This window comes from Nycticebus coucang, chromosome 18, assembly GCF_027406575.1.
Source record: "Nycticebus coucang isolate mNycCou1 chromosome 18, mNycCou1.pri, whole genome shotgun sequence".
Classification (NCBI taxonomy): Eukaryota; Metazoa; Chordata; class Mammalia; order Primates; family Lorisidae; genus Nycticebus; species Nycticebus coucang.
In genome coordinates, this window is record NC_069797.1 from 37,076,832 (window position 1) to 37,092,214 (window position 15,383).

The 15,383-nt window shown below is 49.2% G+C and overlaps 1 protein-coding gene across 2 annotated transcripts in view; it reads right to left on the minus strand.

Annotated features, from left to right (window-relative positions):
• Window positions 1-3,050: 3,050 nt before the first annotated feature.
• CCL1 (C-C motif chemokine ligand 1) overlaps window positions 3,051-15,383 on the minus strand; it is a 65,313-nt gene continuing 52,980 nt past the window's right edge. The window contains exons 1-3 of one of the 2 annotated variants that reach the window (XM_053570356.1): window positions 5,715-5,804; window positions 4,398-4,509; window positions 3,051-3,250 (exon numbers count right to left, since the gene is read on the minus strand). In XM_053570356.1, coding sequence (XP_053426331.1) covers window positions 3,157-3,250; window positions 4,398-4,509; window positions 5,715-5,778 — 270 coding nt within the window. In that variant the 5' untranslated portion in view covers window positions 5,779-5,804 and the 3' untranslated portion in view covers window positions 3,051-3,156. Of the gene's footprint in view, window positions 3,251-4,397; window positions 4,510-5,714; window positions 5,805-15,383 lie in introns of those variants that run through there. The other variant, XR_008375644.1, reaches the window with a different exon arrangement.

Genomic DNA, 15,383 nt, shown 5'->3' on the forward strand with positions numbered 1-15,383 from the left:
CAGGCCATCCCAGAGCAAGAGTGAAACCTAAACTGCCAACTCCAAATCAGGGGTCTTTGACCTCAGCTGATCACCCCAAACCCTGAAGATCCAGGGTACACACCCAGGACTTGTCCACTGGCTGTGCTTTCGTCTTCCTCCAGACTGCAATGACACATCCCTGACCACCCCCTGACCCCCCACCCTGGTCCAGCTGGGAGTTTGAGAGTCTGAGACCTTGAGGCAGGTGGCAAGGGTAGGAACACTGGCCTTGGGGTTGGGGAAGATCTACTTCTATCTCTTTGCTTTGCTTTGCCTTCCCCTATGGGCACTTTCTGCTGTGTTCAGGATGGCACATCCTCAAAGGATTTTTCTCTGTGACTTCACTTCCAGGTGCACTCAATGCCCCAACCACTTGCTGCTTCACGTTTAGCAGCAGGAAGATCCCCTTGGAGAAGCTGAAGAGCTATTGTATCACCAGCAGCCAGTGTCAACAGGAGGCTCTCATGTGGGTAGAAAAACCCTGCCCACAGCACCCCGCCCTACCCCCACAGTCCTTGTTCCAAAGTTCTGCCCCAGAAGACAGATGCCAGATTGACCTGGGATCTTATACTCAGAGGACGAGGCATGAACAGACTATGTGACACAAACCCTCCCATTATAACAAGGGCCAGTAACTGCCCATGCCCTGCTCCCTGCACGGACACCAGCCCGCTCCCTTTAGCAGATGCAAGGATCACCTCTCCAGGGACAGCAAGACCAGCAGCTGCCTCCAGAGGCCCCCTCTCTTCTATGCACTTCCTTCCTCCCAACCCAGGGCAGCAGGTGGGCCAGGCAGGTTGACAGCCCAGTGAGTCATCTCCACCAACTACACCAACCCCCCTTCATCCACAGCTTCAGGACCAAACTGAGCAAGGAGGTCTGTGCTAAGCTGAAGGAGAGATGGGTCCAGAATTACATGAGACATCTGGAACAAAAACCCACACTCGGCAGGTTTGAACTCTGCCATCCACACTAAGACCAGGTCAGGGTGTGAGAAATGACTGTTCAGTTCTCCTCCAGCCTCCCCACTGGCACCCTGGAATGATCTTACCGTAATTTCCAAATAGGATGTTTTCTGTTTTATGAAGCAAGATGTTCTATGTCTGAAGTTATATTTAACTATTATTAATTGTTGCTCATTTTGTTTGAACTTGGACAATCTGCAAGGACTTGTGCCCATCTGGAAGCCCCAGAGCTGTGAGCTGTGAGCACTGGGCATCGGGTTCCCTCCTGCTCTCAGGGGTGGAGACAGTGCTGCAGGACTCATTGGTGTGACGGGACATGGTCACTCAGGTAGGGGAGTGTCTTGTGAATGTGAGGAGCTGCTAAGTATGTTATTACAGAAAAATGAACGTTAACAGGAGGACTGCAGAGTTATTTAATATCTCTATCAACCAATAGGAGTGCTCAGAGGCATGGGGTGGGAGATGGCAGAGTCCGCTAGCGGAATGCGGAGGCCCCAGGCCCTGCCCCGTGGCCAGCCTGGGTTTCTCTGCACGTCAAAGAGGGCCTAGCTCACCAGCACAGTCTATTTCAGCAGGACGGCTCCATTCCCATCAAGGGCTCCCCTGCCCACAATTCATCAGTCTCATATTTAATTTATTTCTTTCCTTAAAATCCCATCCTGCCCAAAGGCTCCCCTGCCCTTATCTGTTACAAATGCCTCCTAACTGTCCCAAGCCCTCATCCCTGCCCCAGCCTGGAGGGACTGATATGGCCCTTATGCCCACCTGACACCCCACCCCTGGAGAAACCTGAAGACCGAGTTGCAGTTAGCATCAGACTTGTCGGGGAAGATGGGACATGGGGAGAGCCAACCTTGGAGGATAGGGTGGCATGATCTCAGTAAAGATTTTTTTAGGGGAGCTGCAAGGTGGAAAAGAGGGCAGGGGGCTCAGAGGGAATATCCTGTATGGGGTTCCAAAATGTAAAAGTTAGAGACCTTTAGAAAGGAATGGTGAGACCGGGTTATAGAGGAAATAGAACATCAGGGTAGGGAGTTTCAGTTCAGTCCTATAGGCAAGAGGAAGGTATGAAGATTTTGGAGCCACCAGGAAGAGCAGCCTGCGGCTGTGGGAGGCAAGGTGCAGGGAAGGGAGGATTGGGAACAGCCCACTGCAGTGTTCATGGGTGGAGCATAGGAGCCGGAGTAAGGAGATTGGGCCAGACATGAGACCTGTTGAGTGCCGGGGAAAGAAGGACAAGTCCTGGGACACAGGGCACGAGGTCATATCCTCTAAAGCCACCATATCTATCTATATGTCTCAAGACTGCCCACTGCTCAGACGAGCTGGGTTGGCCTCTCTGTCAGACTTAGGACCCCCTCACACCTGCAGGCCCACCAGGACTTTCCCCAAGGACAGGAGGGCACTGCTGACAACTGTGCGGGGCCTGACCCCCGGGTCTGGTGGGGAGAAGGTTCCTGTACCACCCCACATCAGCCAGGACACTTGGTCACTTGGGACACTGGGAAGAGTTCAGTCCTGGGAGGTAGGAGACCTGGGCTTTAATGTTAGATCCACCACGGACTTCCTGGGCCCCTCTCTAGTCCTCTGTGAAATGGGATTAGCAACATTTTACAGGAAGGTGACTTCCCAAGGGCCCCTCCATGGAGGCCAGCTGTGACTTTGGGATAATGGCACCCCTTGAGCCCTCTGGGCAAGGCAGGGAGAGAGAGAGTCCTATACCCCAAATGTGGACTCAGCGCTGAACCCCACTTGCAGCCCCACTGTGCCTCTCTCAACTGCCACACCTGGAGGCAGAGAATCTGCACCACAGCCCGAGTCAGAGTCCCCCAAGGACACGGACAGTTGCAGGTTGTAGGCAGTGCATTTATTGGCTCTTGTTTGTAGTCAGTCCCTCAGCACAAAGACATCATGTATCCCCTCCTCCCCGCCCTCCAGTCCCTGGTCCTCAGTGGCAATCACGTTTCCCCCCTGAATGCCCTATGGAGTCCAAAAGGCACAGAAAAGCAGGAGGTGAAGACCCTAGAATTTAAATACATAAAGTGTGACAATACAGCTTATCAAACTGAGCAGATCCTCCTAACTCAGCTGAAGCGGAGCAGAAGGAATGGTGTGGGCTTGGCAGTTTCTGTGACGCGTGATGCCACATGGTCTCCAGAGCTGGCATTTGCTATGGCAGACAGGACTTCAGGCTGGAAAGGTACTTCTGGACCCACGCATGCTCCTTCAGGGCGCAGGTCTGCCTGCCTCTCTTCAGCTGAAATCTGTGCACAGAGAGCAGAGGAGAGGGCTAAGCCACCTGAGCCACCCACTGGATGGGCACCCACAAATCCCTTCTCGGATTCCTTGCTGCTAGGTGACCCTATGTGCTTCTCTCTGGGCCTTGGGCTTGAGATGTGGGGGTTACACACGAGACGGATCATTCCAAGTACCAGGAGCTAATTAAATGAGCCTCCTGAACCCCAATTCAGCATGTGGAGTTGGGGCTGAAGATCCTGCAAACATTCTGATGAAGAAAAATTTCCATTCTGGAGTGTCTCACAGCTACAACTTGAGTGTGTCTGTATCCATCTGAGACCTCATTCATTGCTCAGGACTCAGAGAGTGTGTGTGTGTGTGTGTGTGTGTGGTATTTTTTGATCTGCCCACTTCCTGAACTTGGCTAGGGTCCAATCTATAGACCAACTCCGCCTCTTACTGTCTGGGTGAACTTACACAAATCTTTCTATCTTCCTGGACCTCAGTCTTCATGATAACAAAAATATCTGCCCTAAGAGAGTTAGCAGAGATAATATGCATGAACGTGGCTTAAAATACTAACAACCCCATAATGATCCTGTGTTACAGGCATCGTGTTTACCCCATAAAGAATACACAAATATAACTGGCTTATTGTACCCTCAATGAATCCCCAACAATAAAAAAAAAAAAAAAAAGAATACACAAATAATGAGGTACAGAGAAATTACATGTCCAAGGCCATGCCAGACTGTATATTACCAAATCCAGAGGCACTAACTCCCTAATCACGTCTCCTTTGCTATTTCCACCACACAATAACGCCTGGTGTTTTAAGTAAGCCATTTCCTCCTCCACGCATATAACACTGGCATATAATATTTGGCAACTTGAGTTCCAGGAAACTCCCGCTGCGGGAGCCCTCGAATGCCTCCCTGGCACCTACCAGCGGTTCTCAACTATGGGTAGGGACCCGCAGGAGCTGTATTAAAGCAGCTAGGAGGCTCCGCGCTCCCGCTGACGCCCAAGTGCAGCGTGCGCCCAGCTGTTGGCGGCCGCGCGGCCGCCGGTTAGAAACCTTATTCTGGGGCATCATCGCCATCTAGCGTCTGCTATTCTGGGCCAGACGATTGTGGTCGCCTAGGGAGGGATTGGAGAAGGGTGATCACTCACACGACAGCTCTGTGGGAGCAGATGGAACTGGTTTCTTTGTGACACCGGATAACCTTCTTGGGAATCTCTTTCTCCGCAAATGAATAGCAACAGTTGGAGGAAAGCGTGAGTACTGGAAGAGAATATGTAAAACAGTTTGCAGCCCTTTCTCAGCTTCTCACCCGTAGCATCACTTTAAAAAAGAGGAAATAAGTCCCACCCAGGACCAGTCTGGGCTTTGGAACCACACCCAGGGGGCCCTGGCACAGTCCCATCTCATTAGCCACCTAGTTCTGGGGAGAGGTGAAGAGTCAAAGGCTAGGTTCCAAATGTAAGGTTTGCACAAACCAGCTGGATGGTCTTGATGAAGACGAGGCCTCATCCTGATCCCAGACCTCCCATGCACAAAATAAGACGTTTGTGACCCTGATTTCTAATGGCGTGTCCAGTTCTGACATTCCATCACAAGCACATGGTTCTGCCCTAATGGCTGAGTCCAAGGGCTCTGGACCTACACCGCAGGGGCCTGATCAGTGTGCTACACACAGGAAAACACGGTCTATGGCCCACAGACCTGAGCCTGTGCTAGGAACTGTTCTGGAGTTCAAAATGACAAGGAGTGACACCTGGGAACTAGCTGGCTCCCTACTCAACCTCTCAGATCCCCTCCTGCTCTGGTCTCCGGCTCTCCCCAGGCCCCTGCCCCATTCTGCTGGTCTGTACACTTCCCCACACACTCTGCACCCCGAAGAGACTTGCCTGTCTCCTCTCTAGCCTGACTGTTCACAAAACCCCTTCCAGGTCTGTTACCAAGTCAGTATTCTCCCAACAGCCATAGAGAATCTGGGTGAACTTAGACAAATGTTTATTTCTACCTTCCTGAACCTCAGTTTTCATAACAACAAACGTGTGTGTGATCAACGCTGTCTTACTGATGGAGAGTCTGAAAGGCGAAATGACTTGCCCAAGGGTAGCCAACCATGAGAGCCCTGGTCCTGCCTTCAGACTCTGCTTCATGTCTGTCACACCATGGAGGCAATACCTAGTCCTCCTCTCGTCTGCAGGCCTCCCAACTTGACCTGAATAACCTCACAGGTGCCCTCCATCCATCTGCAGGGGAGGCAGAGCCTTCTGCTGCCACCAGTAACTTGGCTGTCTGTGTTTGCCCCTGACTCATGGCTCCCTACTGGCCCTCTGCGCCAGCCCATCCAAGCCCTTCATTCTTCCTCTTTAGGACAAAGGTGACTCCAGGGTGAGCCCTGCCCCAATCCTAGAGCACCTGCCGGCATGTCTACATCCCCCATCAAGGAGAAGCAGAGTGACCCCTGCTACACTCACTGCTGTTGCTTTCCACGTGGCAGACCAGCAGCAGGCACACCAGACCCATGGCCATGAGCTGCATCTTCGGTGATTCTGGCTCAGGCCTTACTGGAGCAGCTGTGATGAGTCTGGTAGAACTAAGAGCTCTCCCTTGCCCCATCCGGCAGTGCCAGGAGATTTTATTAGGCCCATTGGGGTTTTCCAGCCCATGGTGAGGAGGTGGGAGTCACGGAGACAAAGGACAGTTACCCACACCTAATGACCACATGGAAAACTCCTTCCCACACCTCTCCAGACAGTGGCATTCATGGTCTCGTAATGGGGTGCTTGGTGGTGCTAGGAACTTAAGAGCAGGAACAGATAAGGATCTTGCAAAGTATGTAGGAACTGTCCTGGTTGAGTGGGAAGTAAAGAAAACTGAGTGAGAGGAAGTGAGCTGGGTGTGGCTTGTCTAACCCCACATTGTTCCACTCAGGCGTGTAGCTACTGCCCCTGGAACACAGCAGGGCAGAAGAGCCTGGGCAGAAGCACCTGTGTTTTAAGTCCCAGTTCTGCAATCCAGCAATTGCACAAAGCTGTCCTAGTGCATATCCACTCAAAATGGAAATCTCAACACACGTCTCAAGTATCTGGCCCTGATAGCTGCTATTTCTTTTTCTTTCTTTTTTTTTCAGTCCTCAACATTCTTTAATAGCTTACTCCGCTCTAGGTCCTCAGCCAGGGAAGGCAGTTACCAAAGAGACTTGCTGCCTGACCTTAAGCTACTTCTCTTCAACTTACGGATAAACAAGGATAAGAAAGCCATCCAGCGTGAGGACAGAAGAGGGCTGGAAGCCATCCTGTGGCACCCAAGATCCCTCTCAAGAGAATGTTCATTAAGCAGGGGTCTCCTATGAGCTGGACTGGGGAGGAGCATTAGCTGGGGGCAGAGGCTTGTGTGAGGACTACCAGGCACATTGGAGCATACTTCATTCTGAGGCTTGACAGGTAAAGCTGGAGTGTGGGGTGCAGGGAGAGGGACAGGGGTGTGGGGGCGGCTGCAGAGGGTCAGGTCACGAAGACATAGAAACCATGAGACCATGTGCATTATATAATGATAGGAGGCTGGGCGACCAGTCTACTTTTTTGTTTGTTTGGGTTTTAGGGCGTTTTCTTTCTTTCTATTATTATTATTAAATCATACCTGTCTACATTAATGCTATTGTGGGGTACAATGTGCTGGTTTTATATACAATTTGAAATATTTTAATCAAACTGGTTAACACAGCCTTCACGGTATTTTCTTAGTTATTGTGTTAAGACATTTATATTCTACATTTAGTAAATTTCACATGTACCCATGTAAGAGACACCGTAGGTGTGGTCCCACCCATCATCCTCCCTCTACCCCTCATCCCCCCTCCCCTCCCTCTCTCCTTTCCCCATATTCTTGGGCTATAATTGGGTTATAAATTATAGGGTATAACTTGGTTTCATAGTAGGGCTGAGTACATTGGTTGATCTTGCACTCTCTAGCTCAAAAACCTGCAGTGGCTCCCTATTGTCAATTGGATGTTGAAGTACAAGCTGCTCACTTGAACATGTATGGCTCTTCATGTCATGTCTCAGTGGGCTCCTACATGTTGGAGTATTTACAATTTCCTCCTGCCACCTGCCTTCCTACCTGCAACCATCTATAACCTCCACCTGCAACCATCTCCTATGTGTGGACATCTTACCTATTTCAGATGTCATTGTCTCCATAGAGACCTTTCTGCCATGACCAGCAGAGAGGATCTAACATCCTCTGCAACACACCCCTACCGTGCCTGCAGGGTCTTATATTCCTGCAATCCCTGTTCAGTTTACCCTCCACCTAACACCTGCACGGGAACCTGGCCTGTCAACATTGAAAGAGCATCTGCAAAAGTAGCTGTTAAAGTTTTCTGGGAGGGCGGGCCTGTGGCTCAAAGGGGTAGGGTGCAAGCCCCATAGGCCAGAGGTGGCAGGTTCAAACCCAGTCCCGGCCAAAAACTGCCAAAAATAAAAAAATAAAAAAAGTTTTCTGGGAGAGCTTCAGGCAAAATGTGGATGTCATGGTCCCATTTCAGAATCAGAATCAAAATACATGCACCTATACATGTTAGAGAGAGGGGAAAAAAAACTTTCCAGGTAATTTCCAGGCATTAGAAAATAAAAATCATTCATCTGGTATAGACTCTTAATATTATTATGAGAAATTAATACTTTCACATGTGAATTTATTAAAAAATATATGATGAGAAAATAAGACCCAAAGTCATGTTGATGTTGGTTGCAGAGATGGGGTGGTGAGACTTGAACCTTGATTATCTGTCTTCCACAAGCAGCAGTCTCTGAGAACACATCTCTGCACAGTCCCCAGCTAACTGCTTCTGATTTGCTCCACCAAGTACCATTCATTCCTCAACTGCTTCCTGCCACCCCCAAAAATAGTTGGAGCAGCTAAAATCACGACTACCGTTGTGTCTGTCCTATTCTCTGTGTCCTTGGAGAAGCATAGAGACCTTCCCCATGACGTCTCACGAGAGAGGGGGGACCTAAGTATGCTGCCGGTCAGCCCAACTGGGCATTTCAACTCGGAAAGTAGAGAGGGACGATATGGCCACCCAGGAAACTCTCCACTCTTCCCCCAGGTGGTTGTCCAACCCACTCAAGAGGGAAATGGGGCTGTCCCTCGGGCATACTTTTTCCCTCTGCCCCTCACCTCAGCCACAGCCTGCTCGGCACAGAAGAGGGAACAGCAAGGTTGAGTCATGCTGTCCCTCTCCGGGGTCCCACAGTACCTGGAAGGACCTGGCTGGAGGTCGTCATCACAGAGGAACCGAATGTTCCACATGAGCAACTCCTCCAGCCCAGCCTGGCTATCAGGGCTCAGACTTCTTCTCCAGGCTCTAGCATGAAGGCTGGGACCAAGCAGCAACTCGTTAAAACAGTTGTGAGACTGAGAGAGCTGGAACAGAACGGAATGGGAAGGGTGGATGTGTAAGAGTTGCTCTTGGATAAACACTGAGCCAGTTACTCACATGAACAAATCTTTTGTGGGTTAGAAGTTTGAGATAGGGTTTCCTTATTAGTCATCCATTAAGAAATAGGTACCGATTTCCTGAGGGTAGGTAGAGACCAGAGGGAGTTCAGCCAGTATGAAATCCTCTTAAGATCATCTTTGCTGGTAGCGCCCAGGAATGTCCTGGGGTGTCTAGGAGTGTCCAAGCTTCTTGCCTTCCCACTGCAGGCCCAAGTGGGCTGGAGCCCGGCCCTACCTGCTTGCATTCCAGTTACAGTTCAGCCTGATCCTTACAGATGGGGGCACAGAGACCCCGCATCCGTGAGGAGTCACTGCCCAGCATCACACAGCCACAGAGATACTTGCTAGCTTTGTCCATCTCTGGGGTCCAGTCTCCTCACTTAGGAAGGAAGAAAGCTGCAAAGAAAGAGCATGTGTGGGACAGACTGGGTGGGAGCTCAGCTCTACCACTCTATCTTGGGCAAGTAACTTAGGCTTTCTGAGCCTTTATTCCCTCACTGCAAGCTTCATCACCAACTGGACCTGGTACAACTCTCCCCATTCTTTGCAATCTAAACTCCCCAAACCTTAGGCTAATTTAAAGTTATTTGAAAGATGAAGTAGGACTTAAGAGGGAGGGAGGAGAAAGAGGGGAGAGGAAAAGAAAGGAAAGTCAGGATCGGCATGAGCAACGTAGCAAGAATCCATCTCTACAAAAAGTAAAAAAAGTTACTGGTCACGATGGCACATGCCTGTAGTCCCAGCTATAGGAGGCTGAAGTACGAAGGTCGCTTTAGCCCAGGAATTGGAGGTTTACAGTGAGCTATGATGATGCCACTGCACTCTACCCAGGGTGACAAAGAGGGACCCTGTCTCTTAAAAAAAAAAATTACACAGAGAGAAATAAAGAAGGTTGGGTCATTCAACCATCATGGAGTACCTAATGTGTACCAGGTCCGGGGGATATTACAGGAGTCCAGGCAGACACAGGCTCTTCCGTAATGGAGCCCACAGCTTACATGGGAGGCAGGAATTAGGGATTGCGGCAAGCTGTAGTTCGTGTTCTAGAAGAGACAAGCAGAGTCCTGTGAGCTGCGGAGCCTGTGGAAGTACTCACCCTGGGGCCTGACACACAGTAGGTACTCAGGAAAACGGTGCTCCCCTGACCCCTTAATCCTAGACCCTGAGCTGGGGCAGTGCCTCCAAGTCGCCCACTGGGGGCCCACCTGCTCTTCTTCCTCTTGTAGCCTGGAGCTGTCTGACACCCAGGCAGAGGTTCATGGTTTTGCCCACCTGAGCAGAGTCCTCAAGTCTACACCATACCCTCTGCCTCCCGCAACCACAAGTCCTTCCCCAGATGGACCCCCAGACCCCAAACACTTCAGAATTCAAAGCCCTTTCTCACATTTCCCTTACTGTACCTCTTACACTGCCTATGTTCTCTTTTCCTGTGTTTGTTTTGACATTTAGCATTTCTGTTCTTTTTAGGAAGCCTCTTCTGCTTTATGTGGCTGACTCCCCACAGGTTGTCCCATCTGGAGCTCCCAGAAGACAGGAGTCCCTCTGCTGTGGTCAGCATGGCATGCCGCAGTGCCCAGCACCACACAGGTGTGCGCCATGACTTCGGAGAAGAAGGAGAGGTTTTATCATCCCCATGGTTGAGCCCACATTTTGGATGAGAAATGGTGGCCCTGGAAGTTAGCTGGCGGACAGAAGTCACACAGGTTGTCATGCACAGATGACAGATCAGACGCTCTGGCCCAAATCCTGACTTTGTTTATACTGCACTGTCCTGTCGGAGACTGTTCGTAGTGTGCGCTGATGGGCACCAGCCTACAGGTGGGATCAAGTGACAGGTCATAGCTCAGTGATATATCCTTTCATTTGTTCATGCTTTCTTTTATTCACTCAGCAAACATCTTTCAACAGGGCCCTGAAGGAAGACGGTGAGATTTATCAGGAGGAGAGAAGGGAGAGGGCCTGGTGTGGTATGCAGACTCTGGAGCCCAAGTCCAGGCGTTCCAGTCAGCACCCTCTTTGTGTGACATCTTCAAGTTCCTCATCCCCTGAGCCTCACCTCTAAGGGGGAATAATAATAGCATCTTATTATAGGCTTGTTGTGGAAATTAAAGGCAACGTTCTCAAAATAGTGCCTGATATATTTTGCAAGGAAAATGAGAGCAGTAACTTCACAGCATGAAATGTGTAGGCTGGAACCCCCAGAGTGTGGGAGCAAGGGCAGGAACACAGGGAGTAGCCCACAATGAAGGGGAGGAGGACTGGGTCCGGTCACACGAGATCCTGTTTACATCTTTTGTACTGACCCTGTTGGCCTTAACCAACCTTTTGCTTAGTTAGATTCTTGTTTAGGTCTGAGGGTTCATGCTGAAGGCCAGGACAGAACAAAAGGAGGCCGTCAGGTCTGGGTGACCAGGGAAAGAGGTCCCATAAGAGGTGAGGAGGGTTGGTCCCATAGCTGACAGAGCATCGGAGCATTGGAAGGCTCACAAGGATCTTTGGCTATGCTGCTCATTTTTTGTAGGACCTTGGGCAGGTCACTTCCTCTCTCTGGGCCTGAATTTCCTCCCCTAAGAAGCGAGAAAGTCGGCCTAAATCAGCAACTCTTGCCCTGGAAATGGGAATCCTATTAGGATCATTTGCAAAAAAGGCCTGTGCTTGAACTCCAGTCAAGACCTCTATCCTCTGTGTTCTGAATCCAGGGTAGCCAGGATATCTTGAAAACCCCCTCAGACACTAATTCCACTACTTCCCCACTCTGTCAAAAGCCCTATGCCTGGAGGGCCACTAGGACTCTCTCTGGCCTGCAATTAAATGAGTCTGTGAATCTTCTCTTGACCACAGACTCCTGCCAACCATCCATGCTCAAATCAACACACTTGCCCAACTGGACTGGTGGTTGGACAGGCCTGTTAATGACCATCATGCAGAGAGAGCCTTCCAGGGAGCTCACCAGAAATTCCCCTTCCCTCTCATGAGCAACAAGGGCAATGGTGCCTACTGGCACTGATTCCAGCCCCGGAAGCATTTAGACCTCTCACCCATCCTGGGAACCACATTTCAAATGCTTCCATCTGAAACTTAGCAAGCAAGCACCCAGAAAGACCAAAGCTTGAGGAAGGCTGGTAGGCAAGATGTGGGCCTAGACCCAGAAGAATGTCTGTGGACTTGGGATAGTGGTATTTGCCTATTTGATCCTGTTATCAAACATATTCATCTTGCAAAGTCCTTGTGAGTAAGGGATTCCTGTGGGTCAGGTATGTGTCACACACAGCCTGGCACCTAGTGTTGACCGAATTTCTTTCTGCAGTAGGACCTTGGTCTGGGAGATTCAAAGAATGAACCCACAGACCACAAAGATTAGTGATAAGATAGAATTTATTAGATAGAAAGGAATAGAGAAGGAGGAAAAGGCACCGAGGCCCTGAGACAGCAGGGGAGACCCAAGTGGGAAATCCCCCTGCAGGTCTTTTTCTCTAGGGGTTTTATACTGTTTTGTAAATAGGTAGATCTTTGAGGATTACATTTGGCTGGGACTTGGCAGACTTCAATGTTGATTAGCAAGTGAATGAGTGAATTAACAAATGAATGTAGTCCTTTCCAGCTTTGGGTGAAGAAAACAGAAGGAGTCTGCTCCAGAAGAAGCCCAGCTAACATGAAATACTAGAAAAAGGCGCCAGCCCCATATATGGAGGGTGGTGGGTTCAAACCCGGCCCCGGCCAAACTGCAACCAAAAACAGCCGGGCATTGTGGCGGGCGCCTGTAGTCCCAGCTACTCGGGAGGCTGAGGCAAGAGAATCGCTTAAGCCCAGGAGTTGGAGGTTGCTGTGAGCTGTGTGAGGCCACGGCACTCTACCGAGGGCCATAAAGTGAGACTCTGTCTCCACACAAAAAAAAAAAAAAAAAGAAAGAAAGAAATACTAGAAAAACTGCTTTTCTCTTGTCTTGCTTGTATTCAGAGAGTGCAATTTAGGGAGAAAAAGTCTGTTTGCTTAGGTCTGGAAAAGGGATGGGGTGGGGGGCGGTCCTTGTCCAACCCTGAATGGGGGAAACCCTGAATCACTAGGAGCCCACTGGCTTTTTCATCCTTCTCTCTCCTGGGCCCCACCACATAGAGCAGGAAGAGCCTTCAGGAAGAACTGGGGTGCACCCAATTACAGTGCAAATGAAGAGCCTGAGTCTAGGCAGAAAAAGTGAGCTGTCACAGGGGAACTTGGTGACACAGCTCTGGAGACAGCCTTGCCTCTTAACCTCCAGGCCAGGTATGAGAGTGGAAAGCTCCGTTGGTGCTTGTGGAATGAGGAAATAACTTCTTGAAGGCTGCATTATATTCCATAGTGTACATATACCACAGTTTATTAATCCATTCGAGGATCGATGGACACTTGGGCTTAAAAAAAGATAGAGACTTTACCTCTTTCATGTTTACATGGATGGAGCTGGAACATATTCTTCTTAGTAAAGTATCTCAAGAATGGAAGAAAAAGTATCCAATGTACTCAGGCCTACTATGAAACCAATTTATGGCTTTCACATGAAAGCTATAACCCAGTTATAACCTAAGAATATGGGGAAGGGAGAGAGGGAGGGGAGGGGAGGGAGAATGGGTGGAGGGAGAGTGATTGGTGGGATTACACCTGCGGTGCATCTTACAAGTGTACATGTGAAACTTAGTAAATGTAGAATATAATTGTCTTAACACAATAACTAAGAAAATGCCAGGACGGCTTGTTAACCAGTCTGATGAAAATGTGTCAAAATGTGTCAAACTGTTTATAAAACCAGTGTATGGTGCCCCATGATCGCATGAATGTACACAGCTGTGATTTAATATTAATAATAAAAAAAAGAACTTCTCTAAACCAAGATTAGAGTATAAAAATATAACTTAGAAGGAAAGAGGGAGTGAGAGAGTGAAAGAGATTGGGAAAAGAGAGGGGAAAAAGACAGCAGGAAGGCAGTGTGGAATTCCAAAGGAAAAAAAGGAAGAATGCTGGCAAGCTGACATTATGCTGAACTTTAGTGGGGAGCAAAGAGGGAAAAAAGGTCATTGCAGCCAGATTCACAGTCAGGAGTGAAACTGGCCCATCTCTGACAGATGATAAGCAGCTGGCTTTGCTGTTGGAGACAGACTTTTCACAAGCATTTCTGATTCTGTTGTTGATCCCTCCTGAGAGCTGATTTTGGGCAGGTTTGAGGACTGTAGTTTGTCCCTGGATTGTCTGTCCAGGAGCTTTTCAGGAACCGCTTGAAGCTATAGTTCAAATGCTAAAGGCAGAGTTAGTCAATAGGTTTAGGGACGGGAGACAAAAATTTACATTTCCATTTACCTACTTGGCTCCACAGCCTTTGTGAAAACAGAACTCTACAGGTGCCTGCTAGCAAGAGAGGGAGAAGGAGAGAGAGCGCGAGAGCTCATTGTTAAGGTGAAAGAAAAACAAGCCTGGAGGCAGAGCAAAATGGCAGCCGAGTAACAGCTTCCTTGCATCTGGGCACCGTGAGTCTGGGGATATAGGACTCCAGGCATCTCTGGCTGGTGGGATCTGCCTATCATCACTCCTATGAGGATACAGGGAGTCAGCGAGAGACTTCTGGATCCCAAGAGGAGGACTAAAACAGTGGAAAACCGGCAAGTGGTCACGTGTGTTCAAAACATCTAAACCCGCCCGCAACTGTAAGTTCAGTAGCAGGGAGACTGCAAACCAGAAAGGCCTTACCTGTGAACTGTTTTGGTGTCCTTGGACTTGGCACTGAGTTGAACTGCCTTGGGGAGGGCCTGAGCGGGAGTGCGGAGAACTTTGACCATTGTCCAGGGCCCCAGTCTGAGCCGCTGAGCCAGACGGAGCTAATAGTGTTTGGCGGTGGGTCACACGGAACCGTTGTCAGTGATCTGCCCCAGCAAGCTCCGCCCTCAGGGTCGCAGAGCTAGAAACGGGTGGGAGCTGGTAACCCAGAAACCAAGTAGCCTAAGGGTGGGGTCTGAGCCGCCTTGCAGCCCTAACCCTCGGGGGTAGAGTGAGACCGGTTTTGGCACACTGGGTAAGTGGATAGCCACTTCAGCAGTGATTCCAGCGAGAAAGCTGGGAAAGCTTCTGCTCAGCAAGTTTACAAGTTCAAAGTGCCTTTTAAGTAGGCTGAAGAGAGATTTAGGGTGTCTACCTGCTGGGGTTTGAGAAATCAGCAGCCTCCAGTCGTATCAGAACTGTGATTAACATCTCATACCCAAGAAGACCACGTGTTGCCCAGACAATATTCAATAACATATACAAACTGCTTTGTTTTTGGTTGTATATTTTTTTCTTTTTTTTTTTTTTGTCTGGTTGGTTTTTTTTGTTTATTTTGACGTTGTTGATGTTCCTTTGTTTTTTAATTTCAATCTTATCCATACAGATCCCTTTTTCTTTCTCAATTTTTCTAGTTTAATTATAATTTCCCATTGCTGCCTTTTTTAATAACTACAACTTCATTTTTGCTAGTGTTTCTACCGCTATCATTTGGTTTTTCACCCAATTTTATCCCCATAAAGTTTTCTGTTTGCTTGTTTTGGTTTGATTTATAGCATTTTTGTCTTTCCTCTCTACTTGGTGGAGGTGGGGTACTGTGTCTGATCAGGTTAGCAAAGAGCTGCTGACCTCAAGGGAAC